Source organism: Molossus molossus, unplaced genomic scaffold (assembly GCF_014108415.1).
Source record: "Molossus molossus isolate mMolMol1 unplaced genomic scaffold, mMolMol1.p scaffold_m16_p_1, whole genome shotgun sequence".
NCBI lineage: Eukaryota > Metazoa > Chordata > Mammalia > Chiroptera > Molossidae > Molossus > Molossus molossus.
This window is the reverse complement of record NW_023425344.1, coordinates 243,464,613-243,492,600: the sequence shown is the minus strand read 5'-3', so window position 1 is coordinate 243,492,600 and position 27,988 is coordinate 243,464,613. Positions and strand designations below refer to the sequence as shown.

General features: G+C 48.4%; 1 protein-coding gene across 2 annotated transcripts; it reads left to right on the top strand.

Moving 5' to 3' along the window:
- The first annotated feature begins 11,183 nt into the window (after positions 1-11,183).
- On the top strand, positions 11,184-27,560 carry DDX24 (DEAD-box helicase 24). 2 transcript variants are annotated; one of them, XM_036279081.1, is made up of 9 exons: positions 11,184-11,258; positions 12,472-13,191; positions 16,012-16,548; positions 17,597-17,750; positions 17,978-18,493; positions 21,045-21,120; positions 23,761-23,949; positions 25,232-25,361; positions 27,012-27,560. In XM_036279081.1, exons 2-9 carry the CDS (start codon positions 12,477-12,479, stop codon positions 27,281-27,283), a joined length of 2,589 nt encoding a protein of 862 aa, XP_036134974.1. In that variant the 5' UTR covers positions 11,184-11,258; positions 12,472-12,476; the 3' UTR covers positions 27,284-27,560. The 2 variants fall into 2 exon arrangements, with proteins under 2 accessions (XP_036134974.1, XP_036134984.1); XM_036279091.1 differs by lacking the exon at positions 11,184-11,258 and adding an exon at positions 11,285-11,432.
- Positions 27,561-27,988: the final 428 nt, after the last annotated feature.

Sequence of the window (27,988 nt, the reverse complement as noted above, 5' to 3'; positions counted from 1 at the left end):
AGGAGACCTGAATAAAAGCAGGTAGCCCGGCCGGTGTAGCTCAGTAGTTGAGCGTCGACCCATGCACCAAGAGGTTGCCAGTTTGATTCCCGGCCAGGGCACATGCCCAGGGTATGGGCCTGATTCCCAGTGGGGGGCATGCAGGAGGCGGTCCATCGATATTGTCTCTCATCAATGTTTCTATCTCTCTCTCCCTCTTCCTTCTTCTTTCTCTAAAATCAATAAAGAAAAAAAAAAATTAAAAAAAAATGACAACAGCCAACCCAATAACTGCCCAGTGTGAATGAACCAAAATTATACCTCAGATCAGCAAAAAATATATTTTTGGTGTGCCATAGAATTCTACTAATTGGTTTACGTGTGCCACGAGACGAAAAAGGTTGAAAATCACTGCTCTAGAGTCATGACTGTCTCTAAGTCTTGGGTGGGATGGGGAGGGGTTGATAATGCCTGAGGATAAAGGGCTTGGTGGCTGCGGGTCAATGGCTCAGTGACCCCAGAGCCAAGCCCTCCTATCAATTTGGCCCTGGCTGAGATCTTCGAAGACACTTGATCCAAATCCCCACCTGAAGAGCAGCAAACTGAGGCTCAAAGGGGAGACATGACCTTCTCACAGTCACAAGTGAGGGGCGGGACTGGGAACAGACCTGGCGTCAGTGGCGGAGGACATCAGTGCTCCTTCCCACAGCAGTCCCGCTAACTCGCCCTCCCTGTCCACAAGCATGCAGCATGGACACTAGGGACGGCCACAGCATCTTGTCTTTATTTCTCATCCTTTGAACCATTCTGGGAGGCAGGGGGCTTGTCATTTGGGGGACTGCCATCCTGAGGGTCACCTCCATCACAGGGGCCCCTCTTTGTTTTAGTTTTTGGTCCAGCTGAGGGGGGGGTCTCCCTTTTTATTCCCCAGCCAGGCCCCAACAGATGACCCAGTCAAGCCTAGGAGGACGTTGGGTGATGTGGAGAGCCCAGCTGTCCCTGGGGAAGAGGAGAGGGTTAGAACCCAAGGACACAGGCAGCCCAGCAGCTCCTGGCAAGGGTGTGGGGTCAGAGATTCCAGGGACCCTCAGGAGGCCAGAGGTCCCAACATCCCATTCCTGCTCCTGCCTCTACTTCCTGAAACCCTATATATCTCTTTGAGGGCACACAATAAAACCTACAACCCTGTCCCTCATTCATCCCATGTCCTCTGTGCCACCCTCACCTATGTAGATTCCACACCCACTCATCACAAGTGTCCCCTGCAGACCCTTAACTCTCTCCCCTCCTCTTCCTCTCTTGTTCTCCACCCCACCAAGCTTCCTGTTCCCTTCACTCCCCCACTCTGAGAACACCCAGAATTCACAACTTCTCCCCGATCTTCAAACCTACCACACCTTCACCCTCTTGTTTCCCCCAGCTTCCTATTTCACTAGGAAAAAGAAGGCGACCAGAAGAGAGCGTCTGTCTCCTCCCTTCCTTCACCGAGTCTATCAGCCCCACCTTCGCCCCTCCTGCTTCTGCGTGGAGGGGTGCGGGCGCCTGGCCACCTGCGCACTGGGCCCGCCTGCTCTCCGACTCAAGGACACGCTCCTGCCGTGTTCCTCCCTTGCGTTCCTCCCTTGCTTCGCACCATCAGAGCCTCGCTCTGTCCTGGCCCATTCCCCAGAGCACCCAACCAGGCGCTACCCCCCACCCGAGAAACAACGCAGCCTCTTCTCTGTACCACACCTCCCTCCAGTTGCCACCTCACTTGGATCCACTCCTTACGGCAGCGGTTCTCAACCTTCCTGATGCTGCGACCCTATAATGCAGTTTCTCGTGTTGTGGTGACCCCCCAACCCTAAAGTTATTTTCGATGCTACTTCATAACTGTAAATTTGTTACTGTTATAAATCACCATTGGAAATATGTGTTTTCCGATGGTCTTAAGCAACCCCTGTGAAAGAGTCGTGCGACCCTCAAAGGGGTTGCGACCCACAGGTTGAGAACTGCTGCCTTACGGCAAAGCTCCTCGAAAGTGTTTTCTAGGTTGAGGGAGAGGCAGCTGGCACAGTGGTTGGGCACCTGGACATAAGACATGGGAGATGAAGACAAGGAGTGATGCAGCTACAAACCAAGGAACATCAAGGATTTCTGGCAGCCACCAGAAGCTGGAAGAGGCATGGGATAGGTTCTCCCCTGGAGCCTTTGGAAAAAGCATGACCCTGTGCACACCTTGATTCGGGATTCGTCGCCTGCAGAGCTGTGGGAGAGTACCTTTCCGGGGGTGTGAGCTGCTGTTTGTTTATGGCTGGCCTACGAAACACTCCTTCCCGGCCTTCAGGAACCGTCCTTTCTTGCTTCTCTCCTGCCACACTGCCTCTCCTCCTCGGTCTCCTCACCTCCTCTCCCCGACCGCTGACAGTGACAGGTCCAGGGCTCAGTCCTCAGACCCCTTCTCTGTCTCAGCTCCACTGGTGGGTGCTCTCCCAGCCCATTGCCTTTTAGGGCCACCTGTACTCTGATGACTTGCAAACTGGTATGTCCAGCCCAGACCTACTCAGCATGGGTGTCTGAGAAGCACCTCCACCTTAACAGGCTGAAAACTAGGCTCGTACTTCCCACCCACAGCGGTTCCTCGAGTGGTCGTCCAGACTCTGTGAAAGGCAGCCCCTTCTTTCCGCAGCTCAGGACAAGCAGCCAGGAGTCGATTTCTCCCAGTTTCCCCCCTCCACACCGTTCTATCTGCAAACCCTGCTGATGAACCTTCAGAAATATCCATTCTGACCATTCTTCGCCTCTCCCATCTCGGGCCAGGTCGCCACCACCATCTCTCACCAGGATTATCGCAGTGGCTTCTAACTGTCCCCCTGCCTCTGCCCTGGCCCCTGAGTGCCCATTCAGCCTGGTACAGTTCTCTCAGCAGCCAAAATCGTGGCATCATCCTAGACTCCCCTCTTTTTATTTCTCTCCATATCTAGTCTGTTAGCAACTCCTGGTGACTTCACCTTTAATGAGTGTCCAGAATCCAACCACCCCTGTGACTTCCACCACTGCCACTCTGGTCACCATCACCTTCCACTGTCCATGATCAGAGTCATGAACACCACACAGAATGAGACACATCTGTGGGCTGCTGGGGTACGGGGAAGAGTGACAGGTTGAAACCCCCCCCCATGCCCCCTGTGGCCCACTGAAACCCACCTCTTTAACATGGATGAGGGATCTGGCTCCTGCTTTCCTCCCAAGCTCACTGCTGTGCTGTCCTAGGGGAAGATCTGAAGCCACTCCCTGCCCCTTGGCTTCCAACCTGTTGCATAATCCAGGCAAAATCTCGGGACTCTGCCCCCTGTCGCATCCTCCAGGCACCTGCCCTGACCACAGTCCCAATCCCTTGGCCACCTCTACCTACAGACGCCAAGTGTGAGTCTACTAAGCTCCTCTTCTGTCAACGAATCCCCTTCAAGGTGATGTTGGTCTCTGTCTCTTCTGCTGGATTTTGAGCTCCCTAAGGTCAAGGACAAGTGTCATTCACTGCTGCCTCCCCAGTGCCAGGCACAGGCCTGTGAGCAAGGAGGCCCTGAGTATTTCAGAGAAAGATTACAGCTCACAAGTGTACCTTTGTGCCTTGAAGGACATGCTATAATCTGAATGGCGTGCTCTGCCCAATTCACAAGATGAAATCTAACGCTTTACGTGATGGTATTAGAGGTAGGCCTTTGGGTGGTGACTAGCACATGAGGACAGAGCCCTCATGACTGGGATTCGTTCCCTTAGAGAAGAGGCCCCGCCGAGCCCCTTCATTCTTCCACTGAGTGAGGTTACAGCAGAAAGGTGGCTGTCTCACTGGATGCGAGCCTGCGGTGCCTTGATCTTGGACTTCTCAGCCTCCAGGACTGTGAGAACTACACGTCCGTTGTTCACATGCCACCGGTCTATGGCATTTTGTCATAGCAGCCCTCACTAACACAGGACACAACAGAGTGGAAAGGAAACCTACAGAATGGGAGAAAATATGTGCAAATCATGTATCTGATAAGGACTTAATATTCAGAACATATAATGAATTCCTACAACAACAAAATACCCAAATAACCCAACTAAAAAATGGGCAAAGAGCTCTTCCAGGTGGCTCAACTGGTTGAGTGTCATCCCATACACCAAAAAGGTTGCGGGTCTTATTCCCAGTCAGGGAACATCTCTTGGTTGTGGGCTCAATCCCCAGTTGGGATACAGGCAGTCAATTGATGTTTCTCTCTCTCTCTCAAATGTAAAAAAAAAAAAAAAAAAAAAAAAAAAAGGGAGAAAGAAAGCACATTTCCCTGGCCAGATAGCTCAGCTGGTTTCAGTGTCATCCAACAGGCCGAATTCTGATCCTTGGTCAGGGTACATATAGGAGTTAAAAAAAAAAAAAAATGGGCAAAGAATTTGAATGGCCATTTCTCCAATAGCCAATAGACATAGGAAAAGATGCTCAACATCCCTAATCATTAGGGAAATACAAATCAAAACCACAATGAGATATCATTTCATACCCATTAGTATGGCTAGTATTTTTAAAAATATGTTTTTATTGATTTTTTAGAGAGAGAGGAAGGGAGAGAGAGAAAGAAGCATCTATGTGAGAGAGAAATATCTATGGGCCACCTCCTGCATGCCCCCTACTGGGGATCAAGCCTAAAACCAGGGCACGTGCCCTGACAGGGAATCAAACAAGTACCTATCTATCAGTTCATGGGATGACGCATCGGTCGGGCAGTATGGCTACTATTTTTTTTTAAACCCAGAAAATAACAAGTGTTGGCTAGGATGTGAAAAAATTGGAACCCTTAGGTGCTGCTAGTGGGAATATAAAATGATGCAGCAGCTATGGAAAACAGTATGGAGGCTCCTCATACAATTAAAATAGAATATCGTATGATCCAGAAACTCCACTTCTAGTATATGCCCAAAGAAATTGAAAGTAGGGTCTTCAAGAGATACCTGCACCCCATGTTCATGGCAGTATTATACACAATAGCCAAGAGTTGTAAGCAATCCAAGTGCCCATAGATGAATGAATGGATAAACAAAATGGAGTATCTACACACAATGAAATGTTGTTCAGACTTAAAAAGGAAAGAAATTCTGACCAATTGGGTGAACCTTGGGACATTATGCTCTGTGAAATAAGCCAGTCACAAAAAGACAAATACTGCACGATTCCACTGCGGACGAATAAAAGGGGTTCTGTGGAAAGTAACCTCATAGGGTGATCTGATCATAAATTCCTAACTGGGCAAGTCATGGTGGGTAGTCACACCCCAGGCCTATAAATTCTTTAGTGACGGGTTTTAACCCAACCCTGTCTCTTATTCTGGTGCATGTAAGTTAACAGACCTTTGAAATACCAGCATATTCACAGAAGAGAGCATTAACCCTCGAGAGAGCACATAATCTTGTGAACTATCCTGTAATCCAATTGCTGCCTGGCTTTCTTCAATCTCCCTTATGTCCCCTCCTTCATTTCAAATGCACAAAAGAACCTGCAAAACCATTATTCTCAGGAACATTTGAGATCTTCCTGGCATAATGTTGTCAATTAGGCTAAAATAAATCCTTTAAAAATTCTCTATAGGTTTGGACACTTCCTACATCAACACTGTCATACAAAACCCCTAGAGTAGTCAAATTCTTGGAGACAGAAAGTAGCATGGTGGCTCCCAGGGGCTGGGGGCGGGGGGAATGGGGTGATCATGTTTAACGAGGACAGAGTTTCAGTTTTGGAGGATGAAGAACTCTGAAAACTGGTTACACAATAGTGTAAGTACACTTAACACTGTGGAAATGTACACTTAAAAATGGCCAAGTTGGCAGCCCTGGCTGGTTTGGCTCAGCAGTTAGAACATCGGCTCATGGTCTGAAGGGTTGTGGGTTCAATCCCCAGCCCCTGATCAGGGTTGTGTTGGAGGCAAGCAATCAATGTGTCTCTCTCACATTGATGTTTCTCTCTCTCTCTCTCTCTCTCCCTCCCTCTCTCTCCTGCCCTCCCTTCTATTCTATCTAAAAATCAATGGAAAGCCCAGCCGGTGTGGCTCAGTGGTTGAGCATCGACTCATGCACCAAGAAGTCGCCAGTTTGATTCCTGGTTGAGGCACATGCCCAGGTTGTGGGCCCGATCCCCAGTGAGGGGCATGCAGGAGATGGCCAATCGATGTTCTCTCTCATCAATGTTTCTCTCTCTCCCTCTCCCTTCTTCTCTCTCTAAAAATTAATTTAAAAAAAATCTTTAAAAAAATCAATGGAAAAATATCCTTGGGTAAGAATTATAAATAAATAAATAACACAGATATAACTGTATAAAAAAGTGGCCAAGTTGGTGAATTTATGTTATGTCTACTTTGCCACAATTTAAAGAGAAATAGAGTGGACCTTCTGCTGCCCTGTCCCTGGGCTGGCCCCATCTCAGAGGTGAGACTGCTCTGCAAGGGTAAGTGCTGGGAGCAAATTATCAACCAGAGCCAGGTGCATCAAGGGAGGAGCACAGCAGGAGAAATGAAACTTACCCAGGCTTTGGGTGCTGTGGGACCAATAGGTCAGGGCACTGGCAGTAGACTTTGGCAAAGAGGCAGGCCTGAGCCTGTGCCTACTAGCTGACAAGGAGCCTGAGCAGCATAACTTTGTGAAGAGCATAAGGCCAAGGACAAAATCCTACCTCTGCACTTAGAAATAAACCGATCAAGCCCCAGAGAGGGCATGTGACTGGCTTGGGGTCACACAGCAAGTCAGTTGCAGAGCCAGGGCCTGAAGTGCAGTCCCTCTGACTCTACAGCATCACTGACTTCACTGCCCACATATGCTGTGCCCCTTCTCTGGCAATGTGGGTGCAGTAGGGTCCATCAGGGACATGTGCCTTAAAGCTGACAAGTTGGAAGGCCGAGCTGGGCAGTGAAGGTGGGGTGAGGTCCTGTAGACTGGTGCCCAGGGCCAGTTATCTGCAATGCGGGAGAAAGCCGTTCCTCTGCCTTTGGGCAGGTCTGTGGAGTCAGTGCCAGGTTCATCGGGCCATGTTGGGGATCCCGATGAGGGACCTGGTGGTGGCCCCCCAGGAGCAGAACCAGTGGAGGATGGCGGGGAGGGTTCTCCCTTCTCTGGAAAAGACGCAGAGAGGAAGCACACAGGGGGCGGGCAGCTGTGGGACCCAAGGCCACTGCTCCAGGCCCGAGGAGGGCATGAGGCCCAAAGGCCCCACACGGTGTCCTCCACCATTTTCTGAAGCTCCCAAGAACTCTGATGTAGGGAGCGGGCCTCCGTGGCAGCGCGCTGAGAGGTGATGGGAATGCTTGGAGACAAATGCAAGAGGACAGAGAGGGAGACCAGGCCACCAACTGAGAGCTGGCAGGTCCCTCATTTTACAGAGGGGTGGGGTGAGGCCCAGGAGAGAAGAGGCTTGCTCAGACCCCCTCTGCTTTGGGCCATGCACCCCCAACCCTGGGCCACCTCACCCTCCAGAACCTTCCCGAGGGCACTCACCGTCTGACTGAGACTCCTGCAGGAGGGCATGAGCGGCTAATCCTTCCCCGTTCTCTATGGCTTTAGCTGGCATCTTGGTTGCAGTGTGGGAACACTAAGTGCACAGCCTACAGTCACCGCTATCTTTCCTAGAAACAGAGTGTGAACACCGAAGTGCTGTGCCTGATCTGTGATGGACGGGGGTGTGGACGTGGGCACTTCTCTGATGCCCTGAGCCCTGCCCTCTGCCCTCTAGCAGTCTTTGGGCCACTTCCAGCACGTCCCCCAAATCTGCACAGACCTCAGCTTTTTAAGTTAATGACTTTGCCTGGCTCCCTGATCTCCAAGGTCTATTCACCTCTGTCCCCTAACCACTGCCCCCTACCCAACCTAAGTCTTAGGGCTTGAGAGTAACCTAGCTTGGAATAAGACCGGTTGCTCCTGAAGTCTCAGGGCAAATGTGGGCTCAACTCCCTTCCCAGCATACTCACCTCTGGTCACAGTCAGCCGCCAGGGACCACAGCAAAGAGGGATGCTATGAGTGCAGTCCTATTGCTCCCTCCCCTGCCCCACTTCCCAGCCCCTGCCTACATTGGGTAGTAACTGCCTGCGAAGGCAGAGCAATGTTGGAAGTCCTGTGTGTAGTGAGGCTACTGAGGACTCGGGCAGGCTAAAAAGTCCCAGGCTGGAAAACATGCAACCCCAGGTGGCCGCCTGGTTTGGAGGGCAATAGGGGAAAGCTTGGGTTAAGTCAGATGCAATGTCCATATAAACCGAGGCATATTTAGAACCCTCACTCACAGGGAGGGAGCCAATATAATCACTTTGCCATGTTTCACTGGTTGGGAATTCTGGTGGATGGCCCCACACTCCTTAGGCCGTTGCTTTGGGTATTGTTTAGAACACACAGGACATGCTGCTACTGTATTAACCGAGTCACTGTATTTCAAGGGTAATCTGCCATCCCACCCAGGCAATGCTGTGGCCGCTTTCTTATGCATCAGTCATCTGTATCTACTGAAGGGTCAGCTCCTACAGCTGGTACAGGAGCTAGGGTGTACTTCCTGACTGTCAAGGGGTGTCAGTGCCTTATGAGCCAGGATGTGGAAAACAGGACTGCCTCGGGTTCTTGCAGGTAGATCCAAATGTCTTTCCACATATCCTGATCTCACAAGGGCTTATTCATGGTCACTTACCCCTTTGCTTCCCATTATCCAAGCCATGGGGTTAATCCCTTTGTGGCAGGATAGTAAGAAGGAAAAGTTCTGGGCAAGTAGGATAGGAAAACTGAGATAAGAAAATTAAACAAGGCCAAACAATATGAACAATTTACAGCCAGCTAGTGAATCATATGACCTTATCTTCCCTAACGAAGGACACTTGAGAGCAAATAGCTTATACTTCTTCTCCCTAACCAGAGACTACATACTTTAATTCATCCTGGTCTGGGAAAATAGAGAACAGAGACCCAATTGTGCCAACCAAACCCAAGGACAAGTCAAGTCAGGGGAACAAGTAACAAAAATCCCATTAAACCAGGCAGACCCAAGATAAAAGTGAAACAATAAAGCAGACCAAAGAATAACCCCAAACTCCCCTATAGGCTCATTTTGATGCATCAGCATATTCAAAACACACCTGGAAAGCTGATGAATGTTCGACTGAAATCCTCCCCTAAGATTCTTGCCCACAGATGAAAAGAGTTTAATAACCCTCCAAGACAAAGACCCAGTGTAAGTTGGCTCTAGAGCAGCGGTTCTCAACCTGTGGTTGCAACCCCTTTGGGGGTCGAACGACCCTTTCACAGGAGTCGCCTAAGAACATCAGAAAACACATACAGTGATACCTCGGTTCTCGAACATAATTCGTTCCAGGAGGACGGTCGAGAACCAAATTGTTCGAGAACCGAAGCAATGAAACCCAATAGGAAATAATGGAAACTGGATTAATTCGTTCCAAGCCCCAGAAAATGCCTATTTACTGGCCTAATTTGTATATAATATGTAGAAAAACATAAGTCTCAACAAGAAATAAAAGTGTACAGTATGTCTAAGGGTTAAATCCAGTGTAAAGCGTGACTCTCTCCACAAAGCGTGACTCTCTCTCTGCACTCACACTGATGACGCTAGCAAGGCGCGCTGGGCCGAATGAACGCCATTCGGCTCAACTCGGCTCATCTCGGAAGTTCGAGTTCCAAATATTTGTTCGGATTCCAAGACAAAAGTTTCTCGAATCTCCTGGTCGAATACCGATTTGGTCGAAAGTCAAGGCGTTCAAGAACCGAGGTATCACTGTATTTCCGATGGTCTTAGGAGATGAGACACCGCTCCTCTATCCGTCTCCAGGCGGTCCTCCCACATACAGCATGAGGAAGTGTATTAAAGGGTCGCGGCATTAGGAAGGTTGAGAACCACTGCTCTAGAGCATGCCCATGCCCCTTCCCGAGCATGAACTTTTCACTTCCTCCTAAACTCTACGGGTCCCCATAAGACTTGTAACCAGGGGAGCAGTGGGCAGCACCAGCTCATCCCAGGTTAACCCCCTGATTCTGTCTCCAAGGCCCCCTTTTTCTCTGACTTCCCAGTGAGCTAACAGTAGCCCTGCCTTGGTTTACTTCTTTCCTATGTTTCTAAGGATCCAAAGCAGAGCACCTCGTAGGCTCTCTCCTGTTGCTTCTTCTACCCTAAGTCCCTCCTTTGTTTCACTGTCCTCAGCTTTAATACACATACTCTCAAAATCACCTGGACTTGTGAAATCCTTCCCACACAAAATCAAGGACCCACACACTACTGGTGGGCCCAAGGCAGACCCACTCCAGGCCCAGACCCCATTCAGTAATACCTCTAGAACAGTCCAACAGTCCAACTATCAGTGTAAAAGGTTAATGGCCAAAGCTCACCCTCCAAGGTGTGTAACTGGCCCAGAGGAGACAGGAACCCTTGTCCTGCCACAGAGGGACATGCAGCCATTCCTTCTCACTCTGCCATCAGGGACAGCTCCAATCCTGTCAGGGTTTTCTCAGGCACCACTTGGCTCTATATCACCCCTACTCTTGGAGACACACTGGCAAGTTCCCCCAATAAATGAGTTGAGTTCTGTCTCATGGTGCCTCCAAAGGGTCAGGGAGGCTCACTTGACCTAAGTGACCATGGTGGTTTCCCCCACTGTTCTTTAGGACTTCCCAAGGTCACCAGGCAGTGTATGGGGAAAGTTCCCCAGACTGTGAAGCTGACTTCTCTGCATATAACAAAGGGGCCAGTTTAGCTTGGTTGTTAAAGCCTGGGCTTTAGAATCAGGCCAACCTACCCTCACCATGAATGAACAATAAGCGAGGCAGGAAAAAACTGCAGAAAATAGCACTTCCAATACAGGCTAGTTGGGTCGGAAATTAATTGCTAAACCGTTTGCAAAGCTTCAAACACACAGTAGGTACTCAACACGGAGCCAGCCACTTAACTAAAAGTAGAAGGCAATAACCTTGCGTGCCCGCGCGTGAGCCGGCTTAGAGCCCTTCCGCCTGGAGCCAGCGGCCGCCGCCGGCTCCCTAGGCGTGGAAGGAGCCCTGCCCCAGAAGCCCAGTCTAATCTCCCTGCACGTCCCTCGCCGGCTGAAGGCCCAGGTCCCGCGCGGCAGCGAATCAAGTGGCGGCGTCTAGAATGGGGGCGGGACTTCCTGCCGCAGAGCGCTCAGGTGCGTGAGCGTAAGCTCCGCCCCGGAACTGCGGTCCGCGCTGCAGCATTCGGTGGCGTCTTCGCAGGCGGTTGGCCGGCCGGCGTCTGAGGGAGCCGCGGCGGCGTCTCCACACGGTGCGTGGCGGAGCTGGAGAGGAGCTGGGGGCGGGCTCCCGGGCGCCCGTCGCGGGCCCCTTCTGGCCACGATTGATTCTCGGGTACTGCGAGAGCGGCCTATCCAAGCAGCCTACCGACCTCGCGCCGGGGCCCCTGCTGTGGGCTTCAAGGCCCGAGGCCTCGGCTTCTCCGGTTCGTGCGTGGGGCCAGGCATAAGCGCAGATCAGGGGGCCGGGCGCCGGGAGGACGGGCCCTGCGTGCTTTGCGGGCGGCTGTCTGCGCCCCCGTCGCCCACGCCTCTCGTCGTTGACCTCGGTTGTGTGTGATCCTGGCCGGCGGGTTCGGGGGGCGGGCCTTCCCGCGTGCAGGTGTGCTCCCCTCGCGGGGCGCCGCGCCAAGCGGTTTTTGACGTGCGTCACCCTTTGGTGTTCGCTTGAGGATCCCGGGAAACGAATAGCCACAGCACCCCGGCTTTGCAGACGAGGGAACCGAGGCTCGCGGGGGTCATCGTATGCCCAGCACAGACGCAGAGCGGGCGAGTGGTGCCCGGCCTCAGACCGGAGTTCACCTCGGTCTCTTTTCCGCGGGGTGCTGTTTTCCTAGCCGTTCTGAGTTCCGCTCAAACTACACGAGTGCTTCGGTGGTTCTCTACGTCACGTGTGATGAGAGAGCTGGGCGATTTTAAACCATCTGCATAGGTCAGAATGGTGAAATGGGCATTTATTTTCCCTCTTGAGGCAAGATTTGAGAAGAAGAAAATCTGGTGGCTTTTAATAAAGCAGGCCCCCTCAGCCCCCGCCTCCCATAAAAATTTTTTTTATTCTGCCTTCAAAATGGCTTGCATCAAACATTTTGTGATTTAGATATTATTAGGCCCTTCTTCCTTGTATGGTGAGCTCAGATGAGCACACAGATGCAGAGAGGGTTAAATAGGGCTTTCCAAGGGTACACATGCCGTAAGTAGTGGATCTGGAATCCGGACCCGATCTAGCTCAGATCTTTGCTCCGTCTCTGTGTCCCCTCTGTGCAGGCCAAGCTGCCTGCTTTGTGGGTGTGTTTCTTTCCTCCTTTGGTCTTCTCTAGCCGGGAACATCAGTGTTGGAGTCATCTTTGTGTCATCAGTTCTTTGCAGGGCCTGATATTCGATAGGCTGCTTAGAAAATATGTATTGCCTCAGAATCCTGTGCTTCTCAGTTGCCAATATAATGGAACATTTCTCTCTCGTTTTCAGCAACCATGAAGTTGAAGGAGAAAAAATCAAGGCCAAAGTCACCAAGCTATGGCAAATTTCAGACAAAGGGAATCAAGGTTGTGGGAAAATGGAAGCAAGTGAAGATTGACCCAAATATATTTGCAGATGGACAGATGGATGACCTGGTATGTTTTGAAGAACTGACAGATTACCATTTGGTCTCCCCTGCCAAGAATCCCTCCAGTCTATTCTCAAAGGAGGAACCCAAGAAGAGAAAGGCCCAAGCTGTTTTAGAAGGAGAGGAGGAAGGAGAGTGTAGCTCCTCAAAGAAAAAGATGAAGTTGAAAAAGAGCAAAGATGTAGAAACTGAAGGAACCAGTGCCCAGAAAGAGTTTGAGGACAAAGATGCTGAGCCAGAGCCCCAGGGAGATGGCACAGTTTGTTCTGATCCAGAAGTAGAGGAGATGGCATCAGGAAGCCTGGCCGTGGCTATTTCAAAAAAGAAGAAAAAGAAAGGGAAAAAAAAATCGGAGCCTTCCCAGAGTACTACTCCAAAGGTACCGAAAAAAGCAAAGACATGGATACCCGAAGTGCGTGACCAGAAGGCAGACGTATCAGCTTGGAAGGATCTGTTTGTACCCAAGCCAGTTCTCCGTGCACTCAGCTTTCTAGGCTTCTCTGCACCCACACCAATCCAAGCTCTCACCTTGGCACCTGCCATCCGTGATAAACTGGACATCCTTGGGGCTGCTGAGACAGGTAAGGGCACCCTTATCTGGCCAGGGCAAGATTGCTTTTGGATTGAACCTGTAGCTGCTAACAGTCTGGATGACTGGGAGGGAAGGGGATGCTGGGATCATAACCGGGAAAGCAGTGTTAAATGAAGGTGTTTAGAAGTCAGCCAGCTCTGGGTTGAAATCTTCCAGTGCCTGATTGGTACCCTAGGCAAGTCACTTTATCTCTCTGAGCAGTATAGGCCCCATTATAAAATGGAGATAACAGCAGTACCTGTTTCTTCTGCTGTGTGGGTTAAAGGTAAAATGCTACAGTAGAGTAAAATTTACACTTATTGTAAATGATCTGCAAATGGTAGTTTTTTCTTGTTCTTGAGCCTTTTCTAAATGGCTCAGAGGAGTAAAGTAGGGCTCAGATCAGCCCTTTGGAGAGGTAGGTCTTCATTAGTATAAGAAAGAAGTGTCTAATTCTTGAGTTGTCCAAAGATAAAAAGGACTGCTTTGGGAGTTGGTGAGTTTATCATCATTGGAAGGATTTGAGTGTATGGTAGATAACCATTAGGTGGACTTCGTAGGCAGATGTGGGCATGAGGTGATGTTGGGACTAGGCATTGTTTCAAGTTCCCTCACTCCCCAAACCAGCTAAGATTTTGAAGCAGTGACAGGTTGACTTTCCCTGGGTGGACTAAACTACTGACTGTGGGGAGCAGCTTGTACTGCCTGGAACTATTAGTCCAAGTAAAACAGCAGTTTTATATATATATATATATATATACTGTGACCCACATATAATTTAAATTTCCTAGGAGCCATGTTAAAAATGTAAAAAAGAGAGGTGAAATTAATTTTAACAATATATTTAACTGATTTTATAAAAGAATATTTCATATGTAATTTACATAGAATTATTAATGAGCTATTTTACATTTCTTTCTATACTAAGTTTTGAAAATCTGGTGTGTAGTTTGAACTTGCAGCACATCTCAATTTAGAGTCACCACGTTTTAAGTGCTCAGTAGCTTTATGTGGTTGGTGACTACGATATTGTATGACATGACTAGACCATCTAGACACTTAGTGCCTTCTGGACGTGGTCAGGAAACTTGGGGGGGGTCTTGTATAAGAGTCACATAGATGGAAGAGCGAGGAAACCCCCAAGAAGAGGAATGGAGGTAATAATGACAACTTAACATTTACTTAGCATTTAAAATGCCCTGTGTTAAGTTCTCACAGCCACCCCGAGCTAAGCTCCATTATTATTCCTATCTTACTGATGCGGAAGCTTGGCATCACCAAGGATAGACAGCGTCCCTGAAACTGCACAGCTGAAATGGTGGTGACTGGATTCTAGACTGGGTCTGTGCTGGTAAGCATTTGGCTGCATTGCGTTGGGATTGCAGAGGCCTGGAAGTGGGTCTCTGAAAGGTAGAGGGGCGAGGTTGTGAACCACTGTGGAATTTTGCCACAGCTATTATCAGGCCATCTGCATGGAATGTTGTGAATCTGCACATCCCAGATTCAAAAAGGCTTGGGCCTGTGGACAAACTGCTGTCCGTGTAGATAATGCATATATATATATACACCCATCACCCCCACAAGATACCTTGGGCCCCTTTGTAATCTCTCCTTCCTTGGCCTCCTTCCTTTTCATCCCCAGGCAACCTCTGATATTTTCATTTTTTTCTCTCCTTTGTGCTTTTTGTTATACTTTATATGTTTTAGAAATCTCAAAATACTTTTTTTTTGCTTTAAATGGTCAATGGTAGTTATTTTTAAGAGAAGTTTAAATAAGAAAAAGACATCTTTTACATTTACTCACATTACCATTTCTGGTGCTCCTCGTTCCTTTTTGTTGATCTAGATTTTCTTCTGCATGAGGATTAATATTTTTTATAGTTCAGGTCTGATGATAAATTGTTTCAGTTTTTGTATGCCTAGAAATATCTTTATCTTGCATTTGTTTTTGAAAGAAATTTGTACCGAGTATAGAGTTCTAGATTGTTGGTTACTTTTTCAGGTCTTCAGATACAAATAGGGTTACACTGTCTTCTAGCTTTCGTTGTTTCTAATGGAAAGGGCTGTTTTCTTATCTGAAATTTTGTGGGTCTGATTTTGCTCTTTGTTTTCCTTCTAAGAGTTCCTGCTTGTTTTCTTGTGGGTTTTTACATTCTGAGAGCTGCTCATTTTCCTCTGAAAATTATTTGTGAGACTTCTTTGAGGCCTATGATAAAGGTTTCTTCTTCCAGAGCTTATTTAATTGCTTCTGCCTAGGCTTTATAACTTTGGAACTACTATAAATTCTCAGCTTGAGGTGTTTTGTTTTGTATTGACCACCAAGATGATAGGAATTTGGACTCCATATACATTCAGAGGCCAGGTTGGAAATGTTCAAACAAAAGTATGTAAATTAACAAAAGTATGTTAATTTAAAATTTTCTCAAAAACTAAGAAATATATATTTTTTACTTCTTCCTTCCCCATCAAAGAAATATCTTGGGAAAGTATTATATGGATTTCCATTTCTTATTCCTCCACTGTGTGTTTTTCCTTAGCAACAACAACAAAACATACAACTTGCCCATCTCTGTAGTGTTTCATTGCTTGGACATTTGTCTGTAGTTTGTCATTGGTGACCTCAGGTTTCAGTGCCAATTTAGCCAGATTTTCCTCACGCTCCTGGTTATAGGTACAATGCTGTAAGGAACCTATGTAGGGTGGAGGGGCTTTGGTCAGGGTGGCACTTTGCTATTTCAGGGGTTCCTTATTCTATGTAAAAGAAAGACCCCAAGACAAAGGTATGTGCATCTGTTGATTCTCACTGTTTTTTGTTTGTTTTACTTCTAAGGCAGTGGGAAAACTCTTGCCTTTGCCATTCCAATGATTCATTCCGTGCTGCAGTGGCTGGTGAAGAAGCCTACCCCAGCTGTGAATAACACAGCAGTGCCACCTGGCGAGACTGGAGCTGAGACTGGATCACCAAGCAGGGCTGAAACAGAGTCTGGACCCTTGTCTGATGAGGTTGGAATTGAGGGAGAAGCACTGCTCATTGAAGCTGGAACGAAGGCTAGAACACCATCCAGCAAGGCAAGAGCCAAGACTGGTGCTGCCATCTCAGACCAGGTGTTGCCCTTCTGTGATGATGATGATGCTGGTGAAGGACCTTCTTCCCTGATCAGGGAGAAGCCTGTCCCCAAACAGGATGAGGGCAAAGTGGAAAAGCTTGATGAAGAGCAGACTGGAAAGCTAAAACAAGAGTTGGGTGGCAAAACCATCACCTATAAATCACATCCAAAGCGTCCTCTCCTTGGGCTGGTTCTGACTCCCACTCGAGAGCTAGCCGTCCAGGTCAAACAACACATTGATGCTGTGGCCAAGTTTACAGGTGAAGTTGAGTTCCATTTAATAACTATTTCCTGAGAGGGTCCTAGGTGCTGGGGTGGCAAAGGTGAATGAGCTGTGGTTACTGCCTCTAGGGAAACTTTTCTAATCTGCCAGAGAATTAAGGTCTACAGAAAATTGAGTGACACTTTCTCAGTTGTCCTAAGAATGTCACATAGCTAATGCCATTCTAGATGCACAGGGTATTAATTTCTTGGCTACAATGGATGCTTAGGGCAGGGTTTGGCAAACTACCTGTTCTTGTAAGTAAAGTGTAGCCACACCTCTTTGTTTATATGTTGGCTTTTGTACCACCAAGGCAGAGTGGAGTCAAGTTAGTTAGTTGTGTCAGAGACCATTTAGCCCACAAAGTCAAAAATGTCTATGCTTGACCCTTTAGGAAAAACTTTGTGGACCTCTGCCTTAGGGCATTAGAGCTTAATTCTCTCATGGAATTCCTTTGGGAAGAACTGCGCAGTGGGAGTTTGCATTTTATAATAAAAGCAGCCGTTATTTACCAAGCTCTTACTGTGTGTGACATACTTTGCTAAGTGCTTTGTCTGCATGGCTCTGAGTGTTTTTCTTCCACACTGAATACCTTGAGAAGTCGTCCACCAGGAAGAAGAGAAGAATATTAGGCATTAGAAGAGATTCAGATTAATTCTGATTGAGGGGAATGGGCAGGGCCTCCTAGGGGAGGTGTGTCACGGCTACAGTAACATTATTCCCAGAGTTGTAGTGTGGCAGTGCTCAGTTTTTCTGGAGCTTTGTATGTAAGCATGTTTGGGTTCACATGTTTCGCTTCTGTTGTGGTTGGAGAGGAAGCAGGAGAAAAATGAGGTCGGGAAGTAGGCAAGGCCCAGATCCTAGAAGACTTGGTAAGTCCTCCGGAGTGGCCCCAGCAGTAAGGCCATGTCAGCTCTCAGCACCCCCTGGAGAGGGGAGCTATGTGGGTACCTGACTGCCTCTGCTAACCTGGGGGTGCCTGTGTCAGCTGTGGAAGAAAAGCAGCTAAACTGAACAACAGTGTCCCTTATGTTTGTGTACCATAGGAATTAAAACGGCTATTTTGGTTGGTGGCATGTCCACGCAGAAACAGCAGAGGATGCTGAACCGCCAGCCTGAGATTGTGGTCGCCACGCCCGGCCGGCTGTGGGAGCTAGTCAAAGAGAAGCACCCTCATCTGAGCAACCTGCGGCAGCTCAGGTGAGAGCCGGCAGTCCACCCGTCCGTTCTGAAGTGGGCCTCCTCCCTGTCACAATGCGTCATGATGTGGTAGCAGCCAGACCTTGGCCTTTAGAAAACCAAGCATGCATGAAGATTAGTTGAGGCCCTCATGAGGGGAGGGGTTGAGGGGGGCGGGTGGTAGAGTGCTCTAGGTGATTCCTCTTACCTGCCCTTTGCCAGCTTATGCGGGTCTGTCGTCATCTCAGGTGCCTGGTGATCGATGAGGCTGACCGGATGGTTGAGAAAGGCCACTTTGCTGAGCTCTCACAGCTGCTAGAGATGCTCAGCGACTCCCAGTACAACCCGAAGAGACAGACACTTGTTTTTTCTGCCACACTGACCCTGGTACATCAAGCTCCTGCTCGAATCCTTCACAAGAAGCACACCAAGAAAATTGACAAAACTGCCAAACTTGACCTTCTCATGCAGAAGATTGGCATGAGGGGCAAGCCCAAGGTCATTGACCTCACAAGAAATGAGGCCACAGTGGAGACACTGACAGAGACCAAGATCCATTGTGAGAATGATGAGAAAGACTTATACCTGTACTACTTCCTGATGCAGTATCCAGGCCGCACCTTAGTGTTTGCCAACAGTATTTCCTGCATCAAACGCCTCTCCGGGCTCCTCAAAGTCTTAGACATCATGCCGCTGACCCTCCATGCCTGCATGCACCAGAAGCAGAGGCTCAGAAACCTGGAGCAGTTTGCTCGTCTGGAAGAGTAAGTCAGGACTGTCCCAGAGCTCAACCTCTAGCCACTGGGGCAAGGTTGCCGGGGTGGTGGGGAGACAGCGGGAAGCTTCCTTCTGTCATGGGGGCCTTATCACTGGAAGGCATCCTTGTTTTGCACAGCATGAGGTAGGCTCACCCTCACCTAGTGCATTTGGTGGCTGCTAATGCCCAACAGAAACTTCCTGATAATGAGCAATGGTGACAATAATACCCACCATTACTGAACACTTAGCAATAGATTTAAGTACTGTGCTGGTATTTTAGATACATTACTACATTCATTCACTTCTGACTTTTTTTTATTTTTTATCCTCACCCGAGGACATTTTTCCATTTTTTGTTCAGATAGAGTGGGAGGGAGAGAGAGAGAAACATCGACGTGAAAGGGACACATCGAGTGGCTGCCACCCGCACGACCAACCAGGGCGGGGACAGACTGCAACCGAGGTACATGCCCTTAGCGGGAACCGAACCTGGGTCTCTCTGGACCACAGGCTGACGCTCTAACCGCTGAGCCAAACTGGCCAGGGCACACGTCTCACATTCTTGAGGAGAAGCAGAATAGATTGATAGTTAAGAGCACAGATGGAACCAGACTGCCTGAAATCAAATCCTGGCTGTGCCGATTCTAGCTGGTCAAATTCCTTCTCTCTTTCAGTTGTCTCATAATTAGTGTGATAGTGGAAGCCACCTCAGAGAGCTGCTATGAAGATTAAGTGAATTTATTCATATAAAGTGTTCAGAACAATGCCTGGCATGTAGTATGTACTTGCTAAACGTTAGCTTTACTTTCACTTCTTATTCTCATAGGTGAAAACAGTAAGGTCTGGAAAAGCTAGTCAGCTTGCCCAAGGTTTCTCCGCCTGGCAGATTCCAGGGCTCATACTGTGCCCCCACATGCTCTGGCAGCAGATGCAGATTGTCAAGATGAGGGTCGGGGAGGTGGAGGCTGATCTGAATCGGCATCTGCCCACAGTGTTTTTTGTCAGGTTACAGGGTGATTCGTTTCCAGAACAAGTATCTGGTTAACTCCCTTTGAATGTTGGTAGGTAGAGTTAGTGGTTTACTGGATCAGAGCTCGGCAAACTGCCTCATGGGCCCAGTCCCTGTTTTTGTTTGTTTAATTGATTTTTTTTAGAGAGAGAGAAATACTGATTTGTTGTTCCACTTCCTTAGGCATTCATTGGTTGATTCTTGTACGTGCCCTGACTGGGGATTGAAATTACACCCTTAGTGCACTGGGACAATGCTCTAACCAACTGAGCTACCTGGCCAGGGCTCACTGCCTGTTTTTATTAGTAAAAATCTTTTTAAAATAAGTTTTTATTTTTTTGAGAGAGAGAGGAAGGGAGAAAGAGAAACATTGATGTGAGAGCGAAACGTTGATGTGAGAAACACTGATCAGCTGCCTCATACATGCCCCCTCATTGGGGATCAAGCCTCCAACCCAGGCATGTTTCCTGACTGGGAATTGAAACAGGACCTCTCAGTCCATGGGATACTGCTCAGTTCACTGAGCCACACCAGCCAGGCATTATTAGTACATTTTTATTGGAACACAGCAAGGCCCATTCATGTATTGTCTGTGCCTGTGTTTGCACTATAACAGCAGAGTTGAGTAGTTTCAACAGAGACTATCACCCACAAAGTCAAAAATAATTTACAATCTGGCCCTTTATAGAAAAACTTTGCCTACCTTGACTTAGAGCAGTGGTTTCCAAACTTTAAAGTTTGTAATGGTTTACATACTTTAGTTTGCATCATAATTCTCATCCCTACCTCAGAGGTACAGGGAGTTCAGACCCTGAAGGGCCCAGAATCTTAGTCTTTAAGACAGACCTCAAGTGTTTTGACTTTTTTCAAACTATGCATACATTAAGAAACATCACCCCACACATACTATCAAGTTCTTACTGTGAACCAGGCATTGTTGTAGGGGCTGGTCATAGCACAGTGAATAATGCAGGGTCTCATGGAGTTTATGTTCCAGTGGAGGGAAACAGTAAACTGAAAAGTAAGTGTATCGTTTGTCAGGAGCTAGTAAGTGCTAAATAATAAAGTTGTATGGGGAGTTGTGCAGACTGTGTGTGTGGCCAGGGAGGCTTCTCTGATAAGGTGAACTTGGAGTAGAGAATGGAGGAAGGAAATGTGACTATCGAGGAAGACCTTAGGTATAACAAGTGCAAAGGCTTGAAGGCAAGGGCATGTTCGGCATGTTTGAGGAAGAGCAAGGCCACCTGTGTAACAGGAAGGAAGGAAGTGGGAGAGTGATAGGAGGTGAGGTCACCCACCTGGAATATGTGTGGCTTCACTTAATTCACTTGAGGTGGTCTTTAGTATTCAGAGTGGGGCTTGTTCGTTACAGCCATGTGTGTACCTTGGGAAGTTAATGTCTCTGAGCCTAGGTTAAAGGGAGATACATACATAGTATTTGTAAGGGTTTGTAAGGGCTATAGTGTTTAGAGTACTCAGCAGGCGGTAAGACTTTGATTAGTGCTAGCTATTAGGCATTGTTAATGAGCTTTCTTTCTTTATCACAGTTGTGTTCTCCTGGCAACAGACGTGGCAGCTCGGGGCCTGGATATTCCTAAAGTCCAGCATGTCATCCATTACCAGGTAGGGGCATTGTAGACATTTCCCAGCATCAAATGGGGAATTTTTAAAGAATGGTTGGGAGAGGAAGGAGGAATTATCAGTCTCAAAGCCTCATGCAACAGAGAGTACCACTGGCATCTAGTGACAGACTACTGCTGCCATTTTTGGAATACTGGTGAGGTTTATTCTCAGAACCTCTTGGCATTGCCTGATATCAGAGAGCCCCTTTCTCTTTTACTCGGGCAAGCTACATGACACTGGGAGATTAAAGTCTTAGTTTCTTCCATGAAATGGGGTTAATCAGTTTAGCATATAAAGTGGTTACTTTGGTGTAGAGAAATAGAAAAGGGTGATAGTTAAGACCTGCCTGCGCTTAAATCCCAGCTGTATAACTTTGAGCAAGTTATTTAGTCTCTTTGTACCACTGTTTTCTCATTTGTTAAGTGGCAGTTATTATAGTATCTAATTCTGAAGTTCTTATTAAGGTAAAATAAGTTATTACATTGAAGAGCTTAGATCGTAAGCACTTAATGAGTGTTAGTGGCTGCTGATACTGACGTTAATATTGGTGCATGCCCCTAGTGAATGTTAGCATGGAGTGGTGCTGAGAGTGTGGGCTTTAGAGCCACACTTCCATGGTTTGGTGAGTGTTGGCTGCTTCATAGTTGGTTAGCTTTGGGCGTGTTACTTAGCATTTCTGGTTTCAGTGTCATTGATTGTAAGTTGGGAGTAATAATGTTATCTACCCCATAGAGTTAGGAGAGAATTAAATGAGCTAATGCTGCTGAAGCATCTAGCACAGTGTAAGTACTCAATAAAGGTAGCTATTCTGGCATTATTATTTCTCCTTTTTAGTCCTTCATGCTTAAGAAAATGTTTTTTTAGGGTGGCAATTCAGTTTAGCAAATCTTTTTGGGGAAGAGGCTGGGTCGATCTTTGTGAAAGTTATATCCCATGACAATATACAGTTCTAGCCCCTAAAAAGTAGCAAATCCACTAGAGGAGATGAGGTGACTACAGCCATAGATTAAGGCAGAAGATATTTGAAAGTTTCAAAATACAATGGGAGAGAGTCCTGGCTGGGTAGCTCGGTTAGAACAGCGTCCTGATATTCCAAGGTTACGGGTTCAATCCCTAGTCAGAACACATAAGAATCAACCAATGCAAAATAAAAAACATTGCCCTGACTGTGTGGCTCAGTGGATTGTGTGTTGTCCCATGCACCAAGAGGTCACTGGTTCGATTCCTAGTCAAGGCACATGCCTGGGTTGCCAGCTTCATCCCCAATAGAGGGCATGCGGGAGGCAGCCAGTCGATGTTTCTCACTGATCGATGTTTCTTTCTCTCGCTTCCTCTCTAAAAAAATGAATAGCCCTGGCCGGTTTGGCTCAGCGGTTAGAGCGTCGGCCTGCGGTCCTGAGAGACCCGGGTTCGGTTCCCGCTAAGGGCGCGTACCTCGGTTGCAGTTTGTCCCCGGCCCTGGTTGGTCGTGCGGGTGGCAGCCACTCGATGTGTCCCTTTCACATCGATGTTTCCCTCTCTCTCTCTCTTCCTCTCTCTCCCTCCCACTCTACCTGAACAAAAAATGGAAAAATGTCCTCGGGTGAGGATAAAAAAAAAAAATAAAAAATAAAAATAAATAAAAATAAAAAAATGAATAAAACATAATCAATTAAAAAACTAAAGATGCTTGGCATTTAAGGGTAGGAAGGATGTGGGCATGTAGAGGTAGGAAAGGAAGGAGGAAAGAACAGGGGGAGTGGGCAGTTATCTGAGTGAGAAGAGGGGTTGTGTTGGGAGAGGAAAGGGAGGAGTGGCAATAGATCTCATTTCTAGCACCATTATGGCCCTTTCATAATGGCGCTTAGAGCACTGCATTGGAAAAGATGTTGAGCGTTATCTGGGCTCGTTGGAGAAGACTGATATTGATTAGTGGTGTACCATGAGAGTAGGGGAAGCAGAGGGGTCAGGACCCTGCCACATTATCAGTGAATAATATAATATATATTGTTGTAAAGACAGCTTGGCTTAGGGTTAGCAAGGTCTTTGGAACTGGCCTACTTCAGTTCGAATCCTGGCTTCACCACTTACTGTAGTTGGATAACCTAGGAGGAATTGCTTAATATCTGTGTTTTGGTTTTCCTGTTCTATAATATAGATAATCTTAAAAGCATCCACTTGTGAGGAATAAGTGGGATAATACATGCAGAGTGCTTAGAATCGCCTGGCACATTGTAATCAATAAATGTTTGTTATGATTACTATCATCAGTCATCCATGCAGAGTCCATGAAGAACCAGTGGAGTTTTTAGAGAGGATATAATGGTCAGAACTCTGTCTCAAGAAGACGACACTGGCAGCTTTGGGCTGGGTCAGGGAGCGTGGCGAGGATCAGAGACCAAAGGAGAAGTGACTACCATTTTCCTCTTGAGAAGTCCGAAGGCCTGAACCAGGGCAGAGCCTGTACAATGAATGAGGAATAAACCTGGGGACAGTTTCAATGTGGGACTGGGGGGAAAGGGCTGGACCAGTCCACATGCTGGAGAGGTTCCTAGCTGCCTGGCTGAGAGGGAGGAGGATCCAGCATTGTGTTGCTGCACTGAGGGGAGGACACTGTTTGGTGATGGCCATATGTTGACCTCCCGGTTCCTCCTTTGACAGGTCCCTCGCACCTCGGAGATTTATGTCCACCGAAGTGGTCGAACTGCACGTGCTACCAATGAAGGTCTCAGCCTGATGCTGATTGGGCCTGAGGACGTGATCAACTTTAAGAAGATTTACAAAACCCTCAAGAAAGATGAGGACATCCCACTGTTCCCTGTGGAGACAAAGTACATGGACGCAGTCAAGGTAAAGAGAAGCGGAAGGCCTAGTGCTAATGAGGGGAGGGATCGTGCTCCCTCACCTTGCAGGTCTAACCCTTGGAAACTAAGTAGTGATTCTGCCAAGAGCTAAACGGGGAGATACATACAAATAAACACAAAAACAATGGAATGGGGCACTGGACCTGGCATAAGGAGGATAGAGTGAGTGGCCAAAAGAGGAATTTTTATCCTGAACCCTTTCTGCACTGTCTGTGTCTGAAGCCTTCTCCACCTCCTCTGGACAGGGCAGTAAGCCCTGCTGCCTGGACATCCCGTGGGATGGTTGTAGGGAGGGAAGGTCAGCCTGTCTTGCTGAGGCAGATACTCAAGGTTTGTCATAGTCCTGAAGCAGATGCCAATAATTCCTACCTTTGGGGTTTTATTTTAACGTTATAGGCAGTCAGTGGGTACTGCTTACTGTGGGCCGGAGTGCATCAGATAGCAAAGCGGGGTGCGTTCTCTGGAGATCCACTGGCTATGGGCAGGCCAGGGTCATGCTCAAGTTCAGTACAGATGGAGTCCTGTGGGGCTAGTGGGCACATGGTCGCATTGGTAGGAGATGAGGTTTCCTCCCAGCTTCCTGAAGGCGAAGAGGTGAAGAGGAGATGAAATTCCAGGAATTGAGGGAGTAAATCTTGGAACAGTCAAGAACCGTTATCTCCTCTGGCCTAGAAGGCATGTCAGCCATGTGGGGAAAGACGGTGGGGGTTGCAAATGTAAAGGTGAGATGAGAGGGTAACCTTAGGGAAGGAGGGTCAGCAGCCACCCTGGCTCTCTGTGGCTCCTCTCCCTCACATTGCCAGACCTTTCCTTTTTGTTTTGGTGTGTCCTGTCACTGTGGTCTGACCTCAACACCCATGAGAGGGAGAGTTGAAATGTTTTTCTCCAAGGATAGCATGAAAGAGAGGGAAGGCAGTTTTGAGTTTGTTGTTCCTGTGATTGAGAGCTGGGCCCTAACTCTGCGCCCTTGGGGCGCTTCAGGGTCTCGGCTCAGCTATGGAAGCCAGCTGCGGTGCCTGGGAAAGAATTTCCTTGCGTACCTGTAGACTGGCAGTCCGACCACGGTGGGCTCCTGGGAGGCGGTGCAGGTTTGTTTGAAACACCAGCTCTTGTGATTTTCTGGGTACACTCACATGTACTGATTGCCCTCTGCCTTTTTATCACGAACCACTGATCTCAGGGTGGTTTAAAAGACACAGCTTTAATAGACTTTGCTTCCCAGCGTCCTGAACCCTTTATCAGATGAACACTTTCTGTTCCTTTTCTAGGAGCGAATCCAGCTGGCTCGACAGATCGAGAAAGCGGAGTATCGGAACTTCCAGGCTTGTCTGCACAACTCCTGGATCGAGCAGGCAGCAGCTGCCCTGGAGATTGAGCTGGACGAAGACATGTATAAGGGTAGGTGGGCTGGGCGGGACTTGAGCAAGGGCGCATTCAGCTTGTCTTTTGTTTTCCCTTCGACTTTGGTCTTGCTGGAACCTCCCCACTACCGTGGGTTCTGTCAAAATCGGCAAGATGCCTTTTCTTCTTTGTGACAGGCCCTAGTCCCAGATGAGCCTAAAGCCCTCAGCCTTTGTTCCCTCTGTCTTGTCTGGAGCCTTCAGCTCCCACTCACGTGTGGAAGACAGTGACTTCGGAGCAGTCTCTGTGGCTGGACTGCTCATGTTTGAGTGCCGGCCCGCTCCCTTAAGTGGCTGTTACCAGGTCAGATTTCTTGGTTTCTCAGTCTCCCTGTGTCTAGGTTTTTTTGTACCTGCCTTATGGGTGGTTGTGAAGATGGCTTGACTTAATGAATTTAAAGTGTTTACAGTAGCCCTGGCCAGGTAGCTCAGTTGGTTAGCGCATTGTCCCGATACACCGAGTTTGCAGGTTCCATCCCTGGTCAGAGCACGTGCAGGAATCAGCCAATGAATTAATGTGTACATAAGTGAAACAACAAATCAGGTTCTCTTCCCCCTCCCCCTCCCCCTTCTCTTTCTCTCTGTCTTTCCCTTTCTCAAAACAATCAATACATTTAAAAAATTTTAAAGTGCTTATAACAGTGACTGGCAAGTAGAAAGTATTTAATACATCTTCAGATGATTCATTATTGTCATTACTACTATATCTGTCTTCTAAGCTAAGGAAGCCGTGGTCACCATCTCACCTGGTCTTCTCCATGGTCTCATGACATAAACAGCAGAAATGATTATCCTTCTCACTAGGGAAACTAGGGGCTCACAGAAGGAAGTGATATGTGTTGGAAAACAGCTCCACCAAATGAGCCCCTGCTCTAACCTGGGCCCGAGGCTAAGGACTCGGGTGCATCCGTGCGGTCCCTCTAGGTAGTGGTGGAGCCACATCTGTAACTGACCGCATCAGAGTTAGGGCCAGTGCTCCTTGCAGCCCACAGGTGAGCAGCTCGGCTGGGATGCCGGCGTCTCAGTGCCAGTGCCAGTGCCAGTGCCAGCAGATGCAGAGGCAGACACACTACTGTGCTTAGCATAGAAGCCAGCAACCAGACCAGTGGGCTGGATGACTGAGCTCGCTGGCCTGGTGCCCGGGCTTGGGGCTTATGCTGTAGGTGTGTGGGGCTCTGGCGTCCTTCCTGAGGACAGGCTGGGTGGAGCCCTGGGGCTGTGCCGCCGCTGCAGGTGCGGTCGCAGTGCTGGTGGGAGGTCCAGGAGAGCCGGGCTGCCTGAGTGGTGTTGCCTGTCTTCTGAGGGGTCTGTAGCTGTCGAGTTGTCAAACCCCAGGCTGCAAGTGGGTGGGTTGTTGGAGAAAACATAATCAAGTTTGGAGACTTGGGTTCTGATCTGTTTGACAGGCAGCGCAAGTGACCTCTTGAGTTTCCTGGACTGTAAGGTGAAGATAATTTCTGTCTTAGAGGGTGTGGTGTGAGGTAAAGGACAGAGTGGCCCTGAGTATCCCTCCTAAACTGTGTTAGAAGTTAGTCAACACCAGCTTCTGCCTCTTCAGACGAGTTCCAAAACATTGTCCTCAAGAGTATTAGCCATCAAGGGAAGCTGTCTTCCCGTAAATGTGATCCTTTTCCTGTTGTGTTTCCAGGAGGAAAAGCTGACCAGCAAGAAGAGCGCCGGAGGCAAAAGCAGATGAAGGTCCTGAAGAAGGAGCTGCGCCATTTACTCTCCCAACCATTGTTTAAAGATGACCTGAAAACCAAGTATCCAACTCAGTCTGGCAAGCTGCCCGTGCTCATGCCTGCTCTGAGAAATGGCGAGTCCGCTTTGAGCTGCCTCTCCAAACAGAAGAAGAAGAAAAAGCCAAAGACAAAAGAGCAGCAGCAGGGAGAGCCACAGCCAAGTACGAGTGCAAACTAACTGCCCCTGTGCCCGTCTGCTGGTGACCACGCATTGTGTCCACGTTCTCTGGTTCCACAGGACACCTTCCACCTTTCAGTTCACTGCACTGTCAGCCCGATTACAAAGTCTCCCTCTCTTCCACACCACCCCGTAGCCGGAGGGACCTCATGCAGATTTGTGTTGTTTTCGAGTAAGAGTTTTAGAAAGCAGCTTATGTATTTCTGTATTTCAGTGTTTACAGGCTTGTATGTTCAACTTGATTTCCGTAATTAAAAACAGTAGGACCAGCATGTCATCCTGTTTTCAGCCAGAATATGGCGGATTCTGTCCTAGTCCTCTGGCTGCAAGAGGCACATAGGGGTGTGTCACACCGTGGGCGTGGGTGGAGCAGATCACTGTAAAATCACTTCTGCCCGATCCTCGGTGTGTGCTCCTGCTTTCCCCGCAGCAGACTCCTTAGCTCTGGAGCTGCCACTCGCCCACAGTTGTTTGGTCTGAGCCACCCGGGTGGTGGGCAGGAAGAGGTCGCCGTCCTCGGGTTCCAAGAGAACACAGGCTTCCTTAACACTTGGGTGCCGAGTCTGGTGTGGGAGGTACTCAGGACCTGGCCCTAGACAGTTTCTCTAGCTCTCCTCTCTGCTCCCTTTTTCTGTGACAGAACCGGTTGCTTCCCATGGTCCCATGCGCCCCCTTCTCTTGTCCTGAGCCTTTGTATAAGCTTTT